Here is a 26372-nt window from a genome sequence, read left to right on the forward strand (position 1 = left end):
TGAAAAAAAGAGATTTAATGTGGAAAGACACCCCCAATATATTCAAGCAGACCACAAAACATGTGTGACATGATTACACTTAGGGGAAATACATGAGTAGGAAGGAGTAGGGAAAAAGTTTAAAATGTTACCAGTAGTTGATCTCTGGGTAGAATGATTCTGGGAATGATTTCTCTTTCTTTTTGTTAATCTATATATATTTTCCTACAATGAACACATTACTTAAGCATTTTTTTAGTGCAAACAGCAGTTAGTGTCTGGGTAGAATGATTATGGGAATGATTTTTTTCTTCTTTTTGTTAATCTCTATATATTTTTTCCTATGATGAACACATTACTTAAGCATTTTTTTTAAATGCAAAGAGTAGTTAATCTCTGGGTAGAATGATTATGGGAATGATTTTTTTTTTTTTTGGTCTTTTTGCTTATCTCTCTGTATTTTTTTCCTGCAATGAACACATTACTTAAGCATTTTTTTTTAATGCAAGCATTAGGATTGATAAAAGGAAGAGAAATTAGAATGTTTGTGAGAGGCTAGCCATGAGTTATTTTAAAGCTATCAAAGAGTAGGAAACTTACAATAAGCACAGGACAGGAAGGTTTATCTCTTCGCGGAGGAATGTGATCAAACGCCCAGAGGAATAACTGGTTCCTCCTACTGTGGGCCCAGCAGAGGCTCTTCAAGGCAGGATGTGAGGTGAGCAGGAGCTCTGGGCCACCCACCACACTCCCATCTGAGTGGGCCATATCCCAGAACCTAGAGGATGTGACTGTTGGTTGCCTTAATATTGACTGTGACCACCTAAGCGGCATAACCCATTCTTGACCTTCCAGGCACTTGGTTAGAGACCTCCATCGGTGAGGCTCCAACATCCTAATTCATACGAGAGCTCCAGAAAGACCCTGAACCCTTCAAAACTCGTGCTCGGTCCCGATTCCAGTTTCTTACAGGATTATATACCTCAGTGTGCTTTCTGATCAAATATCAGACATTGTTCATGGGAATCGGCTTGCTCTCCTCTGTAGTCTGTCCTCAGGGTGGCATCGAAAGGGCGGAAGGAAGGAATGAGTAATGAGTGCAAAAAGTTGTAGCGTGCAGAAGTTAAAGCTTGGCCTTCAGCGCAGAGTTTCTTAACAGGGGACCTTTTGACATTTGGGGCAGGTAATTCTTTGTCGTGGGAAGCTACGCGGGGGTGTGGGATGGTCTCAGCATCCCGGGCATCGGCCTCCTAGATGCCAGTACACCCTCCAAGTCAGGGTGATCCAGAAATGTCTTCCACACTGCCCACTGCGTCCCCACTCCGCCCACGGAGACCCAGTGCTGTAGCATCGCTCCTGGGTTCGAATCCCAGCTCTGCCATTTATCCGCTCTGTGGCTTATTTTCTTCACATGTAAAATGGACCTTGTTGTTGGAGGATTAAACCTCTAAGAACATATAATGTAGACCCTCAGTAAATGTTAACGATTTTCATGATATAAATGACAGAGGCTGCCTTCATCACATATGGAACGGGTTAAAAAAAAAAAAAAAAAGAATTCCATAATGTGATATACGGTCTGCGAACGTGGAAGGTTTGGGACTGTCTGGCTTAGGTCAGACCCATTCACATTCGCCCTGGGTGGAAGATCTCATCGTTCGTCTTTGTCATTCACAGTGCCTGGCCGTTCCCCCCACCACCACCCGCCATCTTCCCTCTCCTGCCTCCCTTTCTGCCTCCTTCTCAAAGCCTGCGTCCCTACTTTGCTCGTGGAGGACAGGAGCAGGCTGTTTTGCAATTGGGAAGGGAAGAAGCAACACTTGGATACTTATGGGCTGCCTGGGGCAGAAGACTTCCTTGAAACCCTTTCGGACAGGTCACAGCAAGGCCCTTACCCTCCTGGGCCTCCAGCCCTTCCCCAGGGAACTCAGAAAGAGCCACACCGTGGTAGTGAACAACCAGGCAGGTTCTTACAGGCTTATCTGGAGGGCCCTCGCTGGTTCTCCTAGAGAGGCCTGGAAATTCAGAAGTGAAGGAGGGACTTTTGGCAGGGGAGCACATTGTGGAAGCAAACAGTGCTTTCCTTGGGGAATTCTCCCAGGCTGCACCCCTCCCAGAGATGAAAGGAGCAGCTGGGACTCCCACGAGCCCTGCATAATAGCTCAGAGAAAGTACAGTATACTTCAATTACACTGCTGTCTTCAGCATGCATTATAAAGTGAGACGATGAGGTTGCAGGGTCATTACAAGCAATAAGCAGAGATCTCCCTGCTCAGAACGTGGACTGGGATCTGATAGGAATCTCCTTGGGCCCGAGGCTGCGGTGAGTGCCAGAAATTACCTGCGATGACTGACCGAAACCCAGAAGGATGCCCTCACTGGACGCCAGTCACAAGCTCAGCATTGTTCAGAATGCGAAGTCATTGAGCAATTCTTGCCCGATTCACCGTCTTTGAAGATATCACTGAGACATAAGGAAGGCCTTGGAAAATGAAATATGCTCAGTTGCAGAGAACAAGTCGTAACTGGTCAGAGGACTTTTATTTCACAGCATTTTCCCGTTCTGGGTAAAATAGACACTTGGGGGGAGCATTGTGTCCTTGAGAGAAAGCACTTAGGAAGGACACCTGATAAAGTTTTAAAAAGCTCCTCAGCATAGCCAATGCCTGTTATTATAGTCCCATCCATAGAAGAAGAGGAATATCGTAATAATATGCCCGCCACTTATTGGCTGCTGAACGGCATGCCATTCACTATGTTGAACACATTCAAAACATCTCATGGCTCTGGGATGTGGGGCAGGTGAAGCAGGGGAGCACTGAGAGGCTGGACAGCCGGCTCAAAGCCCGAGGACCAGGCTCTCTCCCCAACTCCATGGTGTTGACTTTTGGTCACCATGAATAAATGCCCCAAGAAGAAAATATTGGCCACCTACATGTAAGCGACTTATTGAAGAAAGGCCCATTCCAAACAATTCCCGTGTTCTGTGTTTTGACATACCTGTGTTGTCTTCGGGCCGACAGGCCCACCTGCTCCCCAGGCCATCTTTGTCACATCCCTGAAGTGTGATGTTCTGTTATCCTTGCTAAACGTTTAGGTGAACAACTGTCCTGTCAGGAAGGGACAAAGATGGCTCCTGGGGGGGTGGAAGGAGCACACAAATTAGAGACAAAACCTCTCCAGGCAAATTCTCTTTTCCAAGAAATTGTACTTATTAAGCTGTATGAGGTTTGTCTCTGAAACATATGCGTAGTCAAAAAGCCTGAGCTCATTTCAGGGCTGAAAATTGAACCGTGGGCTTCAACTTCACAAAATCTTGGTGAAATCACTCACAGTAAGTGTGAAGAAAGGAAACCGTATCCTTTTGCCAAAAAGGGGCTGAAACAAAAGGTCTTTATTTTATGCGTCTGAGAGAGTTCGTTTTATTTCATTAAGAAGCCCTAGATTCTGTTTTCACTTCATGATACATGTTGATAGGTGTGCCTAGGGAGCTACTCTCCCAAAGGACGATACACACTTTTCATACACTCCATAAATATGAAGTCGTTACAGTGGCCCCCTTGTGGGAGAGATGGGATTCTGGTTTGAGAGAGCAGGTAATCAGACACCAAAGAAGAAAGGTAGAAGGCAGCAGGGCAGGTTGCCAGAAAGTGGTGGGAAACAAGATAGGGACCTGTTTACTGGAACGAAGGTACAGTCAGGGACTTGGGCTTCGGAAACAAGGTGAACCCAGTTTCTGGTACAAAGCTATCTGTTCAGAGTTGGGCCAGCCACAAGCTGATTTGGGGCCGAGCCACCCAGCTCCCTGCATGTGGTTTCTTAAATTCTTGAAGCTTAGCAAGAGGACTGGTCTGGCTAATATGTCCTCTTCCTAGAATGGCTTTCCTCCCTTGGCTACCTGGTGAACTCATGCTTTCTCTAAGACTCAGCTCAATTGTCTAAGGGGACATTTTCGTGTCCTATGACACTTAGTGCTACGGATTTCAGCTTGGCAGCCTTCTCCCTGTTGATTCATAAGCCGAGTTAATTGCATCCCTCGTTCGGGCCCCATGGCATTGTGTGCCTGTTACGTTTCATTGTGATTGTTATGGTAGGAAGGCATTATATCACATCTGTTTGGAATGTGAACTTTGAAATCTGACAGGCCTCAGTTCAAATCATGGCTCCTCCACTTCCTACCTGTATGGCTTGGAGAAGATGACACGTCCATCTCTCCATTTCCTCATCTGTGAAATAGGTTCATAAGTTCACTACCTGTAGCATCTGGTTATACTGAAGATGAAGGGACCTGGTTGTTGAGACTGAAATGAGACAGCGTATGGAAAGCGCTTAGCAGGGGCTCAGGGGATCGTACCTGGCACACTGCTGCTGCCCCTTCAGGAAACCTGCTCCTGTGACCTCAGCTGACAGGGATAAAAGTACCTGTAGAAGCAAAGAGAGCAGGCAACTGCCACCACCACCACCAGTTGAACTGGAAGGTCCTTCAGGATGCAGCCATTGAGTTAACTGGCCTGGAAAGAAGAGTGCTCAACCCCAGAGAGGCTCCTTATACCGGATAAGAAGTGGACCAACCAAATACATGTGATCCCTCAAAGGGAGTGACAGAGAAACCACGGAAGCAGAGGGAGGCACGAAGCCGAAGCCACCAGTAGGAGAAAGAAGGGCAAGTCAGCAGCAGGAGCTGAGGGACACAAAGCCAGGGGGACCCTGAGGCCAGCTGCCAAGGCACCCGAAGGCCTGGGATCTTAATTCAAAGCTGGAGTCACTTCCCCTGGAGCCACACAGCATTCCATTCCAGAGAATGGGTTTTTTATTAACAATTGTTAATATTTATTGAGTGTTTTCCATATTTCATCTCCTTTAGTCCTTTCAAGACTCCCCCAAACCATGAGATGAGTGCAATAGTGATACCCATTTTAGAAGAGACACAAAGAAGCTGATGAAGTTGCCCAAGGCCCCACAGCTAATAAAGGATGGAGGAAGGGAGTCCCTATCTCGATCTGATTCCCAAGCTTGTCCCCCCCCCCGCCCCCGCCCCACATTCTCCTCCCTGTCTGAGTCCTTCACTTTCCTTTCTCCCAAACTAGCCATCGTCAGTCTTCGTTAATCTCACTTATGAGATAAGTAAGGAAAAATAGAAAGGATTTATTCTCTTTCTGGAACTCCCCTTGATGATTCAACATTAGAGGTGGAATTTTTCAAATGATTTTGCCATCTCCGTGATAAAATCATCCGTGGTCCTTTTCAGTTGCATTTATTTATCCAACATTCTGTCCTTGTTGGGAGGAAGGGGGTGAGGAACAGATGCCCAACGCCTGTCATGATGGTGCAGAGCTAAGGTCTGGCTCCCCGAGCCACTTTAGCCCTGGTTGATCTTAACTCTCACCAATCAGAGAGCAAGTTTCTCTTCCAGAAGCCGAGCTGAGAGCTGTCTTGGGGCATTGGGTCTTTCCATGCATTATTCATCAAGCAAGGCTCCGAACTTGAGAAAAACTTCTGTGCCTCGTCTGTCCCGCTCACCCACCCAGAGCGGAGCGTTCACGGGCCAGCCTCATCAGTCGGACATTTTGAAAACAGAGCTGTGAAGGACTCCCCTCCCCTCCTTACATGGGGCTGTTGGAGCTCTCCTTAGAGCAGGCACTAAAGCCCAGGAAAGGGGGTGGGAAGAGGCCTAGAATACTCTGATTTGCATGAAAAAAAGTCCAAGGTTAAGTGCTACTGAGGGCTTGGCTTTCAGCCAAGAGAAAACCCTGGCCTGGAAGGATGACAGGGAAGGAGCAGGGTGTGATTGAAATTTGCGTGGTGGATGCAGGCAAGGGGGGCCTGGGGCCCTCACACCCTCACACCCACCTCAAGTCTGAAAACCAGAGCAGACATCAGCGTTCCGTTATATCGTTCTTACTCAGTCAACTTCTACTTTCTACTTCTACTTCCGCCTGGGCTTTGTTTTAAAGCTGCCTGAGGTATGACGAGCTCCCAGAACACGTGTCCAAGAATGATCCACACCGATAAAGCTGGGTTTGCAGTTGGGTACCATTTTGGATTTCTCTTGAATTCCCCGTCCAACACACAAAAACTTTCTGTTAAGAGATTTTATCTGCATATATGCCTACATTCATATAAATGTGTGTGTACATACATGTAGACATATATGTGTGTTACAGATTTCTTTTGAAGGGGAAAAAAAAGCACATCTGTTTCCTAGTTCCTCAAAATCCATTCCGCTTTTGGGGAAGCTAAATGAGGACACGACATCATGCCGAAAGAGGGAAAGAAATCTGAAGAAACCAACTTCTGTACTATTTTTCAGGTTTTACATTGAGAGCATATCGTTTTTAAAGGATAAAACCACCGTGGAGCTGTTTTTCCTGAATGCAAAGTCCTGTGTGCACAAGGTAAGATGCCCCCTTTTTTTACGTTCAGTGAGTGACTCCAGACGGACTGGAGGAGGGGGGACAAATGGTATTGCCTATATTTCCATGTTCAAACAAAGAAAAATGGCCAAAAATCTTTTCCACTGCCATAAAAAAATTAGAAAATTTTAAACAAAAGGCAGCTCTTCTCAAATGCAGAGTAAGAAAGACAGCCATCTGCAGGGCACTCACGCTCACAGACAATTACCACTGCCTTAAAGGCAGCTTATACTCCACACAGAATATTCCAGAAAGAAAAGATGGATCAGTCAGATTGTGATTGAAACCTCAGAAAAGTCATACTGGAAATCTTGTTTCATAGAGTATGCCCTACGTCTCTCATCATTCAAAACCAATCTTATTTAGGGGGCCTCTGCTCAGAGCCACGTGTTTTAAAGCAGTGTCTCTGTTATCTGCGGTGAGGGACCGGTTTTTCACTTTATTGTCTTCTTTGCATCCAATCTTTGGAGGACACGTTGCTTTTGTAAAATACAGTGAACATGAGTTGCTAGAGAAATGACCCCACGCCTGGATCATTTCAGATTGCTATAAAGCATTCTCAATTTTGATCTTACCTCCTTGCTATCACTGGGTTCAAGGCCTCTACGCCAGCCTCCTCAAACCACACCCTTGGCCAAGCCAGGGAGTCTACGAACCTAGATACATTCATCTGGAGCAAACGTCTCCATTCTAGGTTAGAGTCTCAGTGTTCAGGATCTCAGAGCCCATGCCCGCTTTCAGGGCCGGTGGGAGCCCCTTCTGTCCAGATGCATCACCCTAAATCTGAGGGGTGCCCAGGATGCCTGGCCTAGAAGGATGGGTTAGGGAACCTACATTGGTACATTTCCCCTAGGCCCCCCAAATGTTAAGGGTAGTTCGCTGTACACACACACACACACACACACACACACACACACAGCTTTAATTGATTAAAGACTCAGACTGGGCAGTTTTTGTTGGATTTTTTTAAACAGCTGTACTGAGAAATAATTGACTGTACATGTTTAAAGTATACAGTTTTGTAAGTCTTAACATATATAGTAGCCATGAAACGATCACCAAAATCAAGATCGCGAACATACCCAGCAACGGCACTTCTATTTTTTCTCACAATGGAGCAGGTTACATTTTCTAGAGTTGTATGTAGATAGAATCACAGGATGATGTTTTTGTTTTCTTTTTTTTAACATTTTATTTATTTATTAGGGAGAGACAGAATATCGGGGGTGGGGGCAGAGGGAGAGGGAGAAGCAGACTTCCTGCTGAGCGGGGAGCCCAATGCGGGGCTCGATCCCAGGACCCTAGGATCGTGACCTGAGCCGAAGACAGACGCTTAACCCACTAAGCCACACAGGCGCCCCATCTTTTTGTCTTCTTTCCATGAGCATAATTATTTTGATTCATCTGTGTTGTTGCGTGTATCGGTAGCCCATTCTTTTTTATTGCTAAGTATTCCATTGTATGGATGTACCTTAAATTGTTTTCAATTCCCCATGAGGGTTTTTTCCACTTTTTTTCCAGCTTTTCTGAGATATAAATGACATATAATACTCTGTAAATTTAAGGAGTACAATAGGATGATTTGATACACACATGTTGCGAAATGATCCGTTCACCTGTTGATGGACATTTGGGTTGTACCAGTTTGGGGACTATTACAAATAAAAATGCAATGAACATTCATGTACAAGTCATTGTATAGACACATTTTTTCTTTTTTGGGGGGTGAATACCTGGGAGCAGAATGGCTAGATCATAAGGTAGATATGCTTCATTTTTTAAGGTGCTGCCAAACTGTTTTCCAAAGTGGTTTTCAAAAATCAGCTCTTCATATATGTATGAGTTTGGTTCTGGGCTCTGTATTTTCTTTCATTGATCTATTTGTCAACCTTTTTGCCTGTAACATACTGTTTTGATATCCAAAGCTTTAGAATGTGTCTTGCAATCAGAACAAACTCTAGCATCGTTCAACACTGTTTTATTTATTCTGTTTTTTGCATTTCCGTATGAATTTTAGAATCGACTTGTCAATTTCAAAAAAAAAAAAAAAAGAACAAAAACCACAAACAAACACAAAACACCCGATGAGATTTTCACTAGGATTGCACTGAATCTATACGCCAATGTAGAAAGAACTGACAACCTAACAGTAGGGAGTCATCAGACCCAGGACGCAGGATATGATCTCCATTTATTTCAATCATCTTTAATTTCTCTCAGCATATTTATAGGTTTCAGCAAACAGGTCTTTTGTCAGATTTATCCCTAAATCTTCCATATTATTTGATACAATTGTGAATGGTGTCTTTGTGAATGATAGCTTTTAATTTCAATTTCTGAGTGTTCATTACTAGTATATAAAAATACAATGATTTTTGTATATTGCTCTTGCATCCTGCAAACTTCCTAAACTCACTTATCACTTTTGGTAGCTTTTTTGTAGATTCCATCAGATTTTCTTTATAGATGTTCATGGCATCTGCTAATAAACAGTTTTACTTCTTTCTTTCTAGTCTGCCTTTTTTTTTATTAGTTGTCAAGTCTGTAGACATAGTTGTTCAAAATATTTCCTTATCGCCCTCTTAACATGTGGTCTAGAGTGCTGTTACCTCTCTCGATCCTGATATTAATAATTGGTGCCTTTCTCTTTTTTTCTAATTAGTCTGACTAAAAGTTGATTGCTCATGAGCTTCTCAAAGAACCAGCTTTTGGTTTCAGTGATTTTCTCTGTTGTTTTTCTGGTTTCTATCTCATTGGCTTCTGCTCTGAGCTTTATTATCTTTATATTTTATCTTTATTATTTACTTTCTTCCTTTTTCTTTAGGCTTCATTTGTTCTTCTTATTCTAGTTCCTTAAGATAGAAACTGAGATCACCGTTTAAAGATGTTCTTTTCTAATACGGGCATTTAGTATATAAAATTCCCCCCTAAGTACTGATTTTGTAGTATCCCACAAATTCTCATATGTTGTGTTTTCATTTTTATTTACCTCAAAAGATTTCCAAATTCCTTTTTCATGTATCTTCAGTGGCCTCTTGTTATTTAGAAGAGTGCAGTTTGGTTTCCAAATATTTGGGGGTTTTTTTTAGAGATCTTTCTGTTATTTCTAGTATAATCCCACTGTGGTCAGAGAACACACTTTGTAGGAATTAAATCCTTTTAAATTGATTGAGACTCGTTTTATGGCCCAGAATATATTCCATCTTGGTAAATGATCCCTGTGCACTTGGGAAGAATGTGTATTCTGTTGTCACTGTGTGGAATGTACTGTGAATTTTATCACTGCTTTTGATTACCAGGTGCATTGGTATAACTTTCTTTATGGTTCTTATGATTGGTATTCATTGAGCATCTTGGACTTGTGGGTTTATAGTTTTCGTCAATTTTTAAGATTTTATTTCTTAGAGAGAGCACGAATGGGAGAGGGAGAAACAGAATCCCCGCTGAGCAGGGACCCTCACTGGATGCAGGGCTCGATCCCAGGACCCTGAGATCATGACCTGAAACAAAGTCAGACACTTAACTGACTGAGCAACCCAGGTGCCCCATCTTAGCCATTTTTTAATTTATTTCTAATTTAATCCCACTATAGTCAGAGAACACGCTTTGTATGAATTAAATCCTTTTTAATTTATTGAGACTTGTTTCATGACCCAGAATATGCCATCGTTTTAATTAGATAGACTTGGTTGGTAGTATTGTTCGAGTCTACTGTATCTTGCTGATTGTCTACTTCTTGTATCAGGTATTGACAGAGGGGTATTGAAATCTGTAGCTATTACTATGGGTGTTTCTATTTCTTTTCACAAGTTGACCTAATTAAATTATTAGTTTTGTTTCGTGCATTTCAAAGCTCTGTTATTAGGGAATAAACATTTAGAATTGTTAAGTCCTTTTGATTATCATTATAAAATGATCCTCTTTGTCCTGGTCATAATCTTTTTTCTGAAGTCTGCTTTGTTTGACATTAATATAGTCACTTCAAGTTTCTTCGATTAGTGTTATCATGGTAAATCTTTTCTCATCCTTTTAAACTATTGGAAACTGTATATTTGAAGTGCGTTTTTTGCAGACAACATGTAATTGCATCTTGATTTTTTAATACATTTTGGCAATCACTGTATTTTACCTGGTTATATATATACTGTTTACATGTAGTGTGATTTTTGGCATGGTTAAGTTTAAGTCTATCATCTTCCTATTGTTTTCTGTTTGTCTCATCTGTTATTTTTCCTTTCTCTCCCTTCTTTTGGATTTATTTTGTACTGTATGATTCCATTTTACCTCTTTTGTTGGATTATTAGCTATAACTCTTTATTATTTCCATGGTTGCTTTAGGGTTTATAGTATAAATTTTTTTAAAGATTGATTTATTTATTATTTTACGAGGGGGAGGTAGTAGGGGGAGGGGCAGAGGGAAAGAGAAAATCTCCTGCCAACTCCCCACTGAGGGCGAGTCTGACACAGGGCTTGATCGCACGACCCTGAGATCATGACCTGAGCTGAAATCAAGAGTCTGAAGCTTAACTGACTGAGCCACCGAGGTGCCTCAATAGTATACATCTTTAACTTATTACGTCTGCCTTCAAGTGACATAATACCAAAACACATTTAGCACAAGAACCTTACAATAGTATATTTGTCTCTCCTCCATTAGCCTTTATGCTGTCAGTGTCATACATTTTACTTTTTGATATATTATAGCTGCACAAGACATTGTTGTTTTTATGTAAACATTTGATATTTCTGCCTGCTTTTAAGGTTTTCTTTTTATTAGTGCTTTTGATTAGGAGGTACTATGGTATTGTTTTCTTCGTGTTTCTTATTTTTGGTATTTATTGAGCATTTGGGCTTGTGAATTTATAATTTTCAACAGCTTTTTAAATATCTCAGCCATTTTATCTTCAAATATTTTTTCCTGCTCCCACCCACGCCTCCTTTGCAAACTCCAATTACACATATACTGGGCAATCTGCAGTTACCTCACAGCCCAGTGATGCTTTCTTCTTTTTATATAGTTATTTTTGTGTGTATGCTTTATTTTGGATAGTTTCTATGGCTCTGTCTTCAATTTTATATCTTTTCTTTTGCAATCTAATCTGCCATTGGTCTCATCCAATATATTGAGTTTTTATCTTAGAAGTTTGATTTGGATCATTTTTATATCTTCCATACGTCTACTCCATCTTTTTGGATGTATGAGATACCGTTATAATAATTGTTTCAAAGCCTTTCTCTGTTTATTCTAATATCTGTGTCAGTTCTGATAGGTTTTGACCGATTCATTTTTCTCCTCATTATGGGTCATGTTTTCCTGCCTACTTTGCATGCCTGATAATATTTGAATGGATGCTGGACAATGTTTAACTTTTTGGGTGCTGCATATTTTTATATTCCTATAAATATTCTTGACATTTGTTTTGGAATAAAATGTAATTACTTAGATGCATGTTGACTTTTTTCAAGTCTTAGTTTTATGATTTGTTAGGCTGGCCTAGAGCAGTGCTCACTCTAGAACTAATTATTCCCCATTACTGAGGCAAGACCTTTCTAAGTAGTCTCCTCAGTGCCCCATGAATTATGAGGTTTTTTCTGTGGGAACCAGGTACTCTTTCTTTTCATCTTCTTGGATGGTTCTTTCCCCAGCCTTGGGCAGTCTCTTTCCATGCATGCAATGATCAGTACTCTGTATATCTACACGATTCTGTCTGTGAAGCTCTCCTTTCTCTGGCACTCTGTTCTGCAAATTCTGTCCATTTTGGCCTCCCCAGTCTCTCAGCTCTGTCTCCTCAACTGAGAGAATCCACCATGCTCTATCTGTGTAGCACCTTCACAGCCTAGAAACATCCCATTGCAGTAAGTGGGGGCAGTTATGGGGTTCACCTCATACAAGGTTCACTGTCCTTTGTTGCCTTTTATTCAGTGTTTTGAAAATTTTTGTTTCATATTTATTGGCTGGTTTTTTAGTTTTTTGGTTATGGTTTTGTTTGTTTGTTTGTTTGTTTGTTTGTTTTTGGTGAGAAGGTAAATCCAGTCCCTGTTAATGCATCTTGGCTAGAAGCAGAAGTATTCAAATCAGAGTTTTGGTTAATCCTATGGGGAAAGTAAAATGTCTTCACACCAACGACTTTCTTATAGCCTCTCTTTGTTGAGACTTGAGCTTCCTTAAGAACTCTAAGAGTTGACTGATAAGTAGATACCGATATAGCAAATACAGCATTTACTGAGTCGGGAGAAAACATTTCATAAACTACGGTTGGTCATCGTCTCCTATGTGGAGAAGTACAATTACCCCTTGTTATATTTTTCACTACCTAGCTGGCCATGGTCCAATGAAGCAGTTTTCTTGATTGCTTCTTTGCTCCGTTGCTATGTAAAGAAAGATACAATGCAAATTTTAACTCATGATATTTCTCGCTTCGCTTTGTATGCTAAGTTCTGTCGGTCTTGAGGAAGTCCTGAAATGTAGAGTTCTTTTAACTTCTACTCCTTCTTATGAATGTCAGTTCCTGAGACATCCTTTCTAAATGGGAGAGTTTTGTGACTTGTCAAAGAATTTAGAGCTTTTACAAAATACAGTATTGTTAGGCACTATGACCTATGAATATTATTGCAATAATTTTTTAAATTCACTTGTAAGAATTTAAAGTTCAGTATTTTCTACCTAAGTAATATGCAGATGGCTAGTCACAAACAATCCCAAGAGATTTTATAGGATCTGGTAAATGATAAGATAACAGGTTCCGGTAGCTGTGGGGTAAAGCAGCTTTCAAGTAATTTCTTAAGATAAATGCTAATTTGAGAACATCACTCATAAGGAATATCATCTGAATCATGGACACAGGAGTAAATAAGCTTTATGAGAACATAGTCTCAGCTATAGAACCGTGTAGGTGGATCACTGTTTGGTGAAAATCAGTCACTGACGTGATAGCTGCTGTTAATTTAGAGCTCGGTGCTGGGTATAAGAGTGAATGGGGCTTCCTTCCACACTGTGCCGAGGACATTCTTCCCACCAGTGATGTATTCAGCACCTCTAGTCACCCACTACCCACACTTCTTTCTCCCTGCCACATAGCTGTCCCCATCTGCCAGCTCCTTCCTTCCACTGAAGACAGAAACATACAGGCAGGAAAAGAGAGCTCTTCCTTGCAAATACTGACAAAGCTGCAATATCTCTTTGCATGCTTGGTTAGTAAGAAATATGACTTGCGATAAAGTTTCATCCAGCGGCTACAGCTCTGCATAGCTACGTAAATTGTGGATTATATTTTAAAACTTCACCCCTGTGAGTATGTCGTTTGAAACGCTGGATGGTTCCCAGTGGTTTTGTAAATATCATTGCCCAAATCATATAGCAAAGAAGCCATGGTAACTTTGTGTTGAAAGAAATATTGGACCTCATTTTTGAGTTTGAGTGTCCCGGGAAAGTCTGATAAAGGGATAGAGATTTTTCACTTTTGTTTACTCCAACGCAAATCCCCACGTACACAGTGTGGTACGAATTGGACACTCAGTGAATTTTTGTAGACTAATGCCACAAATGAACACGTGCTGTTGATGATGAATTCTTGTTTCCCAAGAAGTCAAGAGATAAACAAAACAGCTTGTCTGGTGTATCATTTGACGAGCATTAACTATGAAATGTATATAAACTTACTGAGAAACTAAACATCTAAAATGGTAAAAAATTCATTTTCCGGGTATTACTGAATATCATTTAGCAATGCTTTGGTAACTCTAATTAGTTTTCAGCAAAGAATGAGTAAGAATGATCCTATAAGGGAGAAAATGTAATGTATAGTCTAATATTTTATTTGTGAAAAGTCAAAAGCCTGTTGGATTTTTCTCTAGTTATTGTAGGTATCAATTAAATGTCAATAGCAATCGTAGAGAAAATCAGTTCTGGTCGACTGCAGTTACACAGCCATTGGTATATAGGCCAAAGTCAACCATGGCTAGAGCTGAGCACATAAGAGAGTATTTATTTAGCAGTACTTTCTTTTTTGTGCCTGCTGCCTGCCAGCACCATTTGAAGCTGTTTATAACTAGAAATGCCCTGAGGATTTCTTGATTTTTCTCCTTGCCTTGCTGAGCCATTTTTTTCCCATTTCGAAATGATCTGGCGAGATGCGGGCAGCATTTCTCATTGTGTGACCTTTGACTACTTTTATCAGATTTACAACAAATGATCATTTTTAATGAGCAAGCTCTTGCCTTCTTGCCCCTCTCCAGACCACAATATCAGAATTAAGGAGAGAGACGGAAATCAGCCTTTTCAACAAGGTTTTTTGGTTATTTTCCCCAGCACTTTAGTTGAAGAACCACTGGGTTTTCTGTATGTTAAACATACAGAATGTTTGAATATGGGTTGAACCTGGCTTTGAGACATACAAATCAAGATCCAGAGATGACTCTAGAAAGATGCCTTTTCATTTCTCCTCTTCTTTCCTGGCAGTTAAAACAGGAAAGGCATTTCCCTCTTAAGAACAGGAGAGCAGAGGAAGGTATGAAATTGCTTTCCAGTTCTGAGACAAATTGGAAGGAAAGAAACGTCTGCAGAGCCTTTTCTATACATGTTTGTGTGTGTGCCGGTACTATGCTAAAAGGTACACATTTCACTGCATTTGATTCTTACTCTAGTCCATGAAGAAGAAAATACATGATCCTCTTTTAGAAATAAAAGAACAGTGGCCCAGGCAGGTTAAGTTATTTGCTTAACATCACAGAGCTGGTAGGTGGGAAAAGTATCCTTAGAAAATTATACCAGCAAGACACTGTGGCCCATAAAAGCACCCCTCATTTATCTCAACTTTTCTTTGATCATTGCTCCAGGGAAATAAAGTATCCTCCATAACTTAGACCTCGGGGACTATTGTTATAGGGTGGGCAGGTCACAGCCCCTAATGAGTATTGAATACATAAAGTTTGCTAGGTGCTTACTGTGTATATTCATTCATTTAGTTCTCCAAACCTTACCTAAGTTCTATTATTGTCCCCCATTTTACAGGTGGGAATACTGAGGTAGAGAGGTTAAGTAATGTGTAGAAGTTCTCATAGCTAGCAAGTGGAGGAGCCCAGATTCCTCCCAGGCAGTATGATGCCAGAATCCAGGACTTTAACGACCACATACGCTGCTTCTGGATGGGTGAGCGTTGTCTATCCCCTCTCCATGGGGGAGGCAGATAGGAGTCATCTGAAGTTTAAGCTCCTTCTTTCCCTTATTCCAAACTGTGTTGTACATACTCATGGTCTTAGCCCATGGTGTTATAGATGCCTCCAGACACTAGGAGCCAAATGGCTTGCACAAGTTGGCCTGGGGACAAAGCACTCATCTCCTTCCCGAAGCGCGTGAGCACTCATGGAGGAACAGAACCTACCAGAAAGCTACAAACGGCCCCGTGTGGGTCAAGGAGAGTGCTGTTGTCTGAGTTGTCGGTCAGGTGAGGGCTCTTGAACCTGTTTGGCTTCCTTGGTGAGAATGCAGAGGGGCACACCTTGCCTTTGCAAAACAGCCACCTGTGCCAGGTGGCGATGATGTGGAAATTCCGAAACTGATACTGGGGAACCCTGGCAGTGCTCAGCGTGTGGGCTGCGGTCCACCTTGGGCAGCTTGTTGCCTGCTAGGAGAAGCCTGGATGCCCAAAACGGGACTGCAGGTGTGGCCCCAGTTACCATTTCTGGAGGCCTCCGTGACCACGTCTGACTTTAGTAATCAATGCACACTTATCACCACCACCCCTTCATTAAAATCAGTGATTTGAAGACATGCTTAGAAAATTAAAGTAGTGTTGTCCACCTTGTCTCTTTTGCTGTGTATAAAATTTTTATAAGGGAAAGGCAGGAAAAGGCAAAGCAGAGCAAGTGGGGTTCAGGGGGTGCTCTTTGGAGATTATGCACTGGGGTGAGGAGGACGAGGATGGCAGCTCGACTTCCTTGAGAGCTCCCCAAGCAGCAGGCATTGATTTTTTTCCTTTATTAGCTCATTTAATCCTCTCAACCGATACTGTTATTTATTATTTTTTTAACAAATGAGGAAATGGAAACATAAGTAAGTGAAATAATTTGGCCAAGGTTAAATTGCTCACTAGTCGTGGAGTAATCACTAGGCAGCCTAGCGCCAGAGACCATAGTATTTGCCTTTCATTCATTGATTTGTTCATTCATTCATTGAATTCATTTAGTCACTAAAAACTTACTGCATTCCTATTTAGGGCCAGCATTTCTGATGAGTGCTGCGTTATTAGTATTCTTGCACTAGTACCTTCCCGATGGCCTGTCCTAAGTCTTTTTTTTTTTTTTTTAAGATTTTATTTATTTATTTGACAGAGACAGCCAGAGAGAGAGGGAACACAAGCAGGGGGAGTGGGAGAGGAAGAAGCAGGCTTCCAGTGGAAGAGCCTGATGTGGGGCTCGATCCCAGAATGCTGGGATCACGCCCTGAGCCGAAGGCAGACGCTTAATGACTGCGCCACCTAGGCGCCCCTGCCTGTCCTAAGTCTGAAGGATTCTTTCATTTCTATATTTGTGTGTAGATGCGTGTTGTGTTTACTTTACAGGCAATACATATGATGGTGATACTTTCTGGGACATAATAGATGCCAGGGACCACGGAAAGACTGAGCATACCCAGAATTCATTGATGTATCTTCTTACTCCTTCATACTAATATAAAAAGCAGTGTGAGACATTTTCCTAACTCTGCAATACAAGACATCTCAAAAACAGAATGAGGAATTTGTAATCTCACACACACACACAGACACACACACACAGACACACACGAAAACTGTACTTCAAATCTACAGCTCAGGGTGCTCGGGTGGCGCAATCGGTTAAATGTCAGACTCTTGGTTTAAGCTCAGGTCGTGATCTCAAGGTCTTGAGATCAAGCCCTGCATAGGGCTCCACAATCAATGTAGAGTCTGCTTAAGACTCTCTCTGCCCCTCTAGCCCCTCTCCCCCCTCCCTCCCCTACACACAAACTCTCTCTCCCTCAAATAAATAAATGAGTCCTTAAAAAAATTAAATCTACAGCTCCAGAATCTATCTCATGTTCATAAGCTATTTTCTTACCAAAAAGAGTTTAAGAAACTTTGAATATTAGACTACTTTCTTGGAAATTCACCACATGCTTTGAACATATTCAAGACTTCAAGAAGTTCTTCAGGATGCAGACGTGTGATTTTGTCCAAACTTACATGCATATGACATTTTTTTTAAGCAATACTTGTTAATGGACTGCTGACCACACTTGTGAAAATGCCATTGTGGATATATACAATACCGTTAAATAAAGCAGAAAGTGACAACTGTAAGCCTCCTGGGTATTAGCCTATGTTAGCTCTGACCACAGGATAAAACCTAGGTCTATTCTGATTCTGTAAACAAAACGTCTTTGGAGTCAGTCGAGAGATGTTGACCTGGGTACTAAGCCAGCTAGGATTTCCTCTGCTCCAGGCTGGGCAAGAGGATATATCATCCCAAAAAGGAGCAGACATTGGCTCAGTAATGCCTTAACACATTTCACTAGGCTCCCTTTTCTTTTCTAAAAAGCTCTCATCTCTTTGTACCTCGAATAAATGTAGAAACACGAAAGAGCCAAACATTAGTAATCCTATTAAGAATTAGTTATTGCAAGGCTATCCAATCATGTTTATTCTTATCCTGCCTCTAACCCCATTTCTTGACTGAGACCTTATTAGATGTGCCCTTTCATTAGTAGACTTGGCGAGACCCTCAGCCCGACATCCCTAAAACACACTCTTACCCCACTTAGAGTGATAGAGCATATTGCATCATGGTCTTAGGATCTGAATGCCTTTTGCATTTCAGCGTGTGAACCTGGAGGCGCCAAAGCTCTTTTAAAAGCCCACGTGGGGGCGCCTGGGTGGCGCAGTCGTTAAGCGTCTGCCTTCGGCTCAGGGCGTGATCCCAGCGTTCCGGGATCGAGCCCCACATCAGGCTCCTCTGCTATGAGCCTGCTTCTTCCTTTCCCACGCCCCCTGCCTGTGTTCTCTCTCTCACTGGCTGTCTCTATCTCTGTCGAATAAATAAATAAAATCTTTTAAAAAATAAAAGCCCACGTGGCTTTTGAGGGCAGTCTGGCCATGTCCATTCAAAGTAAGAACGTATCTTTTCACCCAACTGTCCACCAACTTTAAGAATTATCCTATGGAAGATGTTACTAAAATATGAAAACATAAATATAAAAAGATCTTAAATAATTGTTTCTGATAGTAGAAAACTGGAAACTGCCAAAATACAATTCAACAGGGATTAGTTAAATCAAGGACAAATCATTCATGTGATAGGATCCCGTGTGGCCATCAAAGAGTAGAGTAGCCCTGTTCTGCTCAACTGACATGGAAATGTGTCCAAACTACCTTGTCGCGTTTAAAAAAGAATCAAGCTACAGAACTGTAAATATACTGTGATTGTTGTTAACTTCATTATTTCCTTTTATGTATATAAAATGTACTCATAGGAAAAAACAAAAAAGTTTGGCATAACCTAAATTTCTATTACCTCTGGGAGTGAGGTTATGGAACTTTTGTTCCCTAAGTCATGCTTTTATAATTTTTTTTAACAAGAATTTTGAATTATTTTAAATCAGAAAAATAAAGACAAAGGCAATCAATGTAATCACTGAACTTTAGCTCCTTAAAGCTGTGTGAAGAGAATAAAAACATTTTGCTCATCACTTTTCCTCCATTAGAAAAACGCTCAGTCACCTTTCTCACTGGGCAATGCTAAGGGAAGTTGAAGATTCCTAATTGCTTTATCTAGAAAAGCAAAAGGTCAACTATTAAAGACAATGGACAGAATGGGTTTTTTTCCCAATTGTAAAAGTAGCACTTGTCCATTGTAGAAAATTTAGAAAATGCAGAAAAATACAAAAAAAAAGAAAAAGAAAAGAAAGAAAGAATTGATTCATATGCCTAATACTGGGGCATTAATTGTATTATTTTGCCATATTTCTTTCTTTTGAGCACAGACTTTTCTTGGTTGCGATCACTTGCCTACATTTTACAGTTTGTTAGACGTAACTTTTTATGTATGTTTAGGCTGCTTTAACCTTATCTGGCCACTTTGCTTCCTCTGCTCTTTATGTTCTTATGTTTGGAGAGTGAGCGTGCAGCATGGGGGAGGAGTACAGGGATACTTTGCCATTATACATTTTCATTTCATTAAATACAAACTCACACATGGAGGATAGGGGCCAGGTTTTCTTTACATTGGAATCTCTAGGACCTCTATCTTAAGTAAAAGATTGTTAAATGGATGAATAAGTGAATACTGAATGATTAAAGAATGAACAATTGGATAGCAGGGTTGAGGCATTTTAGGAAGTGAAATCGACAAGACTCAGCATCTCCCCAGTCTTCACTGCCCCCCCCCTGCCTACAGGGGCTGTGGAATGCAGTGACTCTGCAACCAGGCACCCTTGGCTCAGAAACATGGCCTTGGCTCTCACCTGGGCATGGTACTTACATTTTTAATCCTCGGTTTAACTGTTAAAGCGAGGGCAGGAGTATTACTTGCCTCAAGGATAGGTTAATATATGCAAAGCGTATAGAACAGCGTCTGGCACGCTGTTTTGCTGTCGGTATTTTTGCCCTTCTTATTACTGCCGTCCCATATCAGCCCCTTAGGAGGATGCTCAAGCCCTGGCTTATTACTGGAGCCTCTTCCCGCACTCACCCTGTGGTCAAAATGAAATAACTCCTCGTTCGCTTACGATCCCAGCCTTTGCCAAACTTCTGTGCCTTTTTTATATACTCAGCCTGCTGAATGTCTTTTTCTCTTTAATGTTCTTGTTTCCCTGCTGGCTGCCTTTCTTCCTCCCTTCCTTTCCCTCTGGCAAATATTCAGCTTATCCTTCAGAAATCAGCTCCAGTCCCTGCCCCGGGAGCAATGCTTTCCTCCCCTTATGCACCATCACCAGTATCCTACAGGAGCTCAGTTCTTCCAGCCTCCAAAATATCCTTTACATGCCTATCCTAACTCTCCTCCCATTGTGTTGAATTATTTGTTCGTGTATCTACCCCCCACGACCAGACTAATTAACTCCTTGGGACCAGGTCAGCTCTTACTCATGCTTATGGCCCAACCACTGGCACAGAGCCTGGCCCACGCTAGAGGCCCTCAGTAAGTAGTGGTCAAGTGAGCAAAGTAAATAGAGTTTACACTAGCAACTGCATTGACCAGTCTTTCAAAATGGGCTTGTGGAAAGATCAAGTTAAACTGAAAATCAGTTCTGAGTAACAACCATGAAATTAGACTTTTTCAGCTTTCAATCTTATTCTGTTTTCACTACTTAAGATAGAATTACTGCTCCTAAATTCAATTTTCTGGCATTGGTGCCACACTTGTAACCTTGAAATTTAATACACTGAATTTATTGGAATACAATTTGGACATCGCATGATCGGATTTGTAAAGCACAGGCGTCTCGACATAGGTACTGTAACCTTTGTTGCTATATTCGCTGTAAATACCTTGTGGAGACATTCAGGAGAATCACTGGAAAATCAGCTACAAGGATAGGTGGACACACTTCTCTGCTCTTCGATTCAAAGATCTTCTCTTGACGTTTCAAGGAAATAAGTCATCAACTTTTGATCGCCTCTGGAGCAGAGGAGCATGGAGAGTATACGCAGAGGGAAGCCGGTTCATCCTAAAACCTCATGGTAGCGAGTCATCCGGCGTTTTCTCCCACCCACCCACTCAGCCATACCGCCCTGGATATCACTGACTTTTCTTTGTCCTTCTTACTAGAGCCAAAGTTACACCATAGAGGCAACAAAAAAGCAGGGATAGGAGAAACATTGGAAAAATGAATCCTCCCCAAAGTTAATACATGAGCTCTTGAATAATCAAAACTGACTGTTTTTTGAGAGGGAAACATTCCCTACAACCTAGAAAGATATTTCGATAATTTACTACTATTCTAGCTGCCCAGTCATGGCAAAGAGATATTTTTTTAAGTACACATTCATGGAAAGATCTGTTACTATCCCTATTTATAATGTCTTTTTTTTTTTAAGATTTTATTAATCTATTATTTGAGAGAGAGAGCACAAGCAAGGGGAGGGGCAGAGGGAGAAGCAGACCCCCTCCTGAGCAGGGAGCCCGCCATGGGACTTGATCCCAGGACCCCAGCAGGATCATGACCTGAGCCGAAGGCAGATGCTTAACCTACTGGGCCACCCAGGTGCCCCCCTATTTATAATGTCTCAAGAGAGAGAAATGGCCTCAGCTCCACGTAACCTAACAGAACATAAAGCCTAGTCCTCTATAACCAGTCCAATACTCCAGCATCACACTCCTGCTTCTTGTGCCAGAGTCACTGCATGTAATTCACCAAACAATTTGAGTAGTCACTGAGAACTGAAATATATTCAGTATATCTGCTAACCTGGCAGTTTTAGCATTTGGGATTTGAAGAGTGAATGTGTGTGTGTGTGTGTGTGTGTGTGTGTGCGTGTGTGTGTGTGTACACATGCGTGTGTGTGTGTGTGTGTGTGTGTGTTTTAATCCTCAAGCTCTATTCAAGATGCTGAAATAATTTAAAGGATCAGTAACAGAAATTGCATTTCGCAGGCTGTATGTTCTGTCTACACAGAGGCAAGCATGCCTCCTCATAGTAACCGGCCATCAGTATTTATCAAGCGAAGTCACCAAACCAAACATCAGAGTTGGTTTGAAGGCTAGCCAGTGCACGAGGGACAAAGAAATCTGATATCGTATTTTAAAAGGCTACTGCGAGTTTTATAATAAATATTTCACCTTTTTCTGTTTCATGTGGTTTTCCCTCTGTTTTCCTGACATTGAAATTACCTGCATCTTAAACCATGAGCATTCGGATATATGCTGCCTTGTACATTTGTGAGAATCAGAGTTTTCATAATAATAGCTTATAACACGTGCCAGTTTGAATCCTCGGGGACTTGCCATCTGTGCATGTCATTTGCCTATATCCCCTCCCTGAGATGGTAGAGGGGAAGATGTTTGGCCCTCAGTGGAAAGAACTGAGGTTCGCAGAGGTAAAAGAACCTCATCACAGAGTAAATAACAAGGAAAATGCCTTCCAGGTGGCGCCAGCCAGGGTAAATTTGCAAAGAATGAATTTTTTGTTCACTGATACATCGCCAGCACAAGTAGGCACTCAGATATTTCTCGAATACTTTGAGAAGAGCTACTAAAAATGCAGTTGAAAAGCCTGCATTTCATAGTGGTGCCACTTAGCATGAATTATCTTAAAACATTTAAACTCAGCACTCATACTTTTGGTAAAACATCATGTCAGAAATGAGCTGTAAGAAGAGCACTACAGCTAAATTTGACTCAAAAAAGTCATGAAAATAGTATGATCAATGCTTGGACAGAGGCAGGAGGAAGTGGATGATCCATTCAGCTGAAAATACAATATCTTAAATGTAGGAATGAATGAAACGACTCTAAGATGTTTTCTCAATTTATTCTAGAAATCAGATTTCTTTGTTTCCTGGTTTTGAAAATGCTTAGCTTGACATCCTTAAAAATACACATCTTGGATTTCAAAAGGAATATGGCAAAGAAACTTCCCAAAACAAACTTACCCGTACCAGATCTCTCTCTCTCTCTCTCTCTCTCTATCCATCTTTTTACCTGTCTGTCTGTCAGCTGTGATCTCTTTGTTTAACCCACACTAGAGCCAGATGTATTTTGCCTTTCTGCAATGTTAACACATGCCCAGGAGGCCTTAGGAGGAAATTTGAAGGGCTATCATTATATTTTTCAAGCAGAAGAAATTGAACGGAAGATTCCCATTTCATAATTAAGTAGGCCTAATAGTGATGATTTGCAACGTGGATTCATTAGGAAACAGGCTAAGATATCTACTTCAGCTAAACCTGTTGAATTGGCCACACATAGTCACACATGTAATATACACTGCAAGAGAGTGATTGACTTCTCAGCTAAAGGCAGTAGTTCACGAGTGCTGGCCACCAACCAAGATCATCTGCTCACTCCTTGGAGAGACTGTCCAAAGTGTGGCCCAATGCCTGACATGGGGAAGTGGGGGAACACTGAGCACAGGGGCTCCCAAATGCCTCGCTGTGAATCCTGGCTCCACCACTCACAGGTTGGGTGGCCTTGAGCAACCATCTCGTGGCCTTCCTAAGCTTCAGTCTCCCCACTTTACCTCCTCTCAGGGCTGTCCTGAGGATTCAGTGAATTAATATTTGTCAACCTCTTGGAACAGATAGTTAGCACCTCAGTGTTTCTTGTTTTTGTTGTTGTTGTTGTTGACAGTGTTATTCCAAAATTCTGTTACAAGATGCTTTCATCTATAAGAAGTACTTCAGCATTAAAAAAACCAGAATTATGGTGTAAAAGGAGAATGTTGGCATAAAAGGAGCGTGGTATGATCTATTGGAAAAAATAATAAATAATAATAATAAATAAAAAATAATAACTAACCCAATCGGATGGATGCACAATAGTCCTGAAGATAAAAGTATCATTGCATATTTACTCACGCAAAAAAAAAATAAAATAAAATAAAAAAGACTAAATAGGGTACTGACTTTAGCAGACCTTCTTTATTCAAAGGCTTAATTTTACCATCATGACCATAACTTTCTCCTGATTCATCCTTTTCTCTCTCTAAACATCCTTGATTACCTTGTAAGCACTTTGCACTGTTTTTTAAAAATATGACTAGTTTTTCAGCTGAACACCCCACTACTACAAATTCAAACTGTAATCAGAAATTGGTGCCGGGGTTCATTTAAGCAATTAGAATGCTGTAATTAAAGTCTGCTGTGTATGTCATCTTATAATGCGTAAGGGTAAGTGCAGAAGTCGAGAGCTTGGTTCTAAGTGTTTACTTAATGACGGTTATTCATCCGTTCTGCAGTTGTCTCCCCTCATATTTATTAGATGTGGCTGCCTTGGAACCTCCATGCTTATTAGCAGAGCCTGACCTATTTGCCTTTCTTGCATCGCCTAACAATTCGGCTGTAGATCACCACACCTAATTTTCAGGGCAGTCTCATAAACATTCACTCCCTTGCTTTGAAACTATGTTGGTGCAAGAGTTTATAAAAAGGATTCAGATACTGCAGAATGGTGGAGCCAGTCTCTCTCATACTTACCATGTGACCGTCTCATTCTTCCTGGGCTTAAGAAGAATAAAGCAGAGCCTCAAGTTCTCAAAATTGGGGGGTGGGGCATAAAAATGAGAATTGGGAGCAGAAAGACTCATAGTCTTGGTATTTTTTGTAGCATTATCTGATAGAACGTTGTCATCGAAAGGTTTAGTTTTTTTTTTTCCGTAAGTATAGATTAATTCATTGAAAATATTGTTTGATTGTCCACAATGTGGTAAGCACTCTGTGGATGCTGGTGTACAACTGAGCAACCAGATCTCTGCCTGTGTAGAGTCTGGAGTTTTGTGCAACGAATACCCTATTTCACAAGTTGTGTGTATCTAAAATCCAGTTCCTGGGGCGCCTGGGTGGCTCAGTCATTAAGCGTCTGCCTTCGGCTCAGGTCATGATCCCAGGGTCCTAGGATCGAGCCCCGCATCAGGCTTCTCTGCTCAGCAGGGAGCCTGCTTCTCCCTCTCCCTGCTTGTGTTCCCTCTCTCGCTGTGTCTCTCTCTGTCAAATAAATAAAATCTTTAAAAAAAAATAAATAGGGGCGCCTGGGTAGCACAGTCGTTAAAGCGTCTGCCTTCGGCTCAGGGCGTGATCCCGGCGTTCCGGGATCGAGTCCCACATCGGGCTCCTCTGCTGGGAGCCTGCTTCTTCCTCTCTCACTTGCCTGCTGTGTTCCCTCTCTCGCTGGCTGTCTCTCTGTCACATAAATAAATAAAATCTTTAAAAAAAATAAAAATAAAAAAATAAAAAAAATAAAAAATAAAAAAAATTAATAAGTAAAATAAAATCCAGTTCCTATTCAGTTTTTTCTAATTGTCTCATTAATGTTCTTTATAGCTTTTGGGTTTTTTCCTGTTCTGACCCAGAGTCCAGTCCCGGATCACACGTTGCAGTTAGTCACCGTGCCTCTGTAGTCTCCATAATTGGAAACAGGTGGCCAGTCTTTCTTCGGTATTTCTTCCCCTGGTACTTTTGAAGGTATAGACCAGTTGCCTTGCAGAATGTCTCTCCTTTTCAGATATATGGATTTGTCTAATGCAGTGGTTTGAAACATGTGTCATGTGGACGTGTCTCAGAATCATCTAGGAACTTGATGAAAATGCTGAGACCCACACCCTGTCCTATTTCATCCTGTCTTACTTCAGTGAGCCTGGGCCTCTGTATTCTTCATTAGCTCTCAAGGCAATTCTACTACACACCAAAGTTTGTGAGCCACTAGTCTAACATAATTTCCTTGTGGCAGGAATACCACGTAAGTGATGTGTGTTCTCAGTGTATTTTGCAAGGAGGCTGGCAAAGTCAGTCTACCTCAGGGGGGGGGTTTTGTATTTAAAAGATTTATTTATTTATTTGAGAGAGAGAAAGCAAGCATGAGTGGGAGGGGCAGAGGGAGAGGGAGAGAGAATCCCAAGCAGACCCCTTGCTGAGCGTGGAGACGATATGGGGCTTGATCCCGTGACACATAGGTCGGGACCTGAGCCGAAACCAAGAGTCGGATGCTGAACGGACTGTACCACCCAGGCGCCCCAGTTGTTTTTGATTAAGGTGGTGTCTGCAGTTTTCTCTTCCCCTTTGTAACTTGTCTGGAGTTGACACTCGGAGGTTGTTTGAGCATCCAATTTCCCAATAGTCTTTGACCCAGTGGACTTGGCCTCCAGTGGTGATCTTGCCTAAGTCAGTTTGTTCGGCCGCAAGTGTGAATGGTGATTCTCTATTTCTTTCTTTGACATTTCCCAGTCAGCATTCATCTGTAAAGAATAATTTGTCTTTCTCCTCCATCTCCAGCTTTTAATAATATTTTTCAATATCAGCATGGACTCGTGGATTC

At 41.6% G+C, this 26372-nt stretch overlaps 1 protein-coding gene across 4 annotated transcripts in view; it reads left to right on the forward strand.

The window, feature by feature from the left end:
* The window catches only part of FRMD4B (FERM domain containing 4B), a 315746-nt gene that overhangs the window by 216567 nt on the left and 72807 nt on the right, over positions 1-26372 (forward strand). For all 4 annotated transcript variants that reach the window (XM_087866862.1, XM_087866860.1, XM_045808065.2 and 1 more), the window contains one exon: positions 6290-6374. In XM_087866862.1, coding sequence (XP_087722988.1) covers positions 6290-6374 — 85 coding nt within the window. The remainder of the gene's footprint in view (positions 1-6289; positions 6375-26372) is intronic.

The sequence above is a fragment of the Ursus americanus genome, chromosome 14, assembly GCF_024610735.1.
Source record: "Ursus americanus isolate L20-20 chromosome 14, mUrsAme1.1.p, whole genome shotgun sequence".
Lineage (NCBI taxonomy): Eukaryota > Metazoa > Chordata > Mammalia > Carnivora > Ursidae > Ursus > Ursus americanus.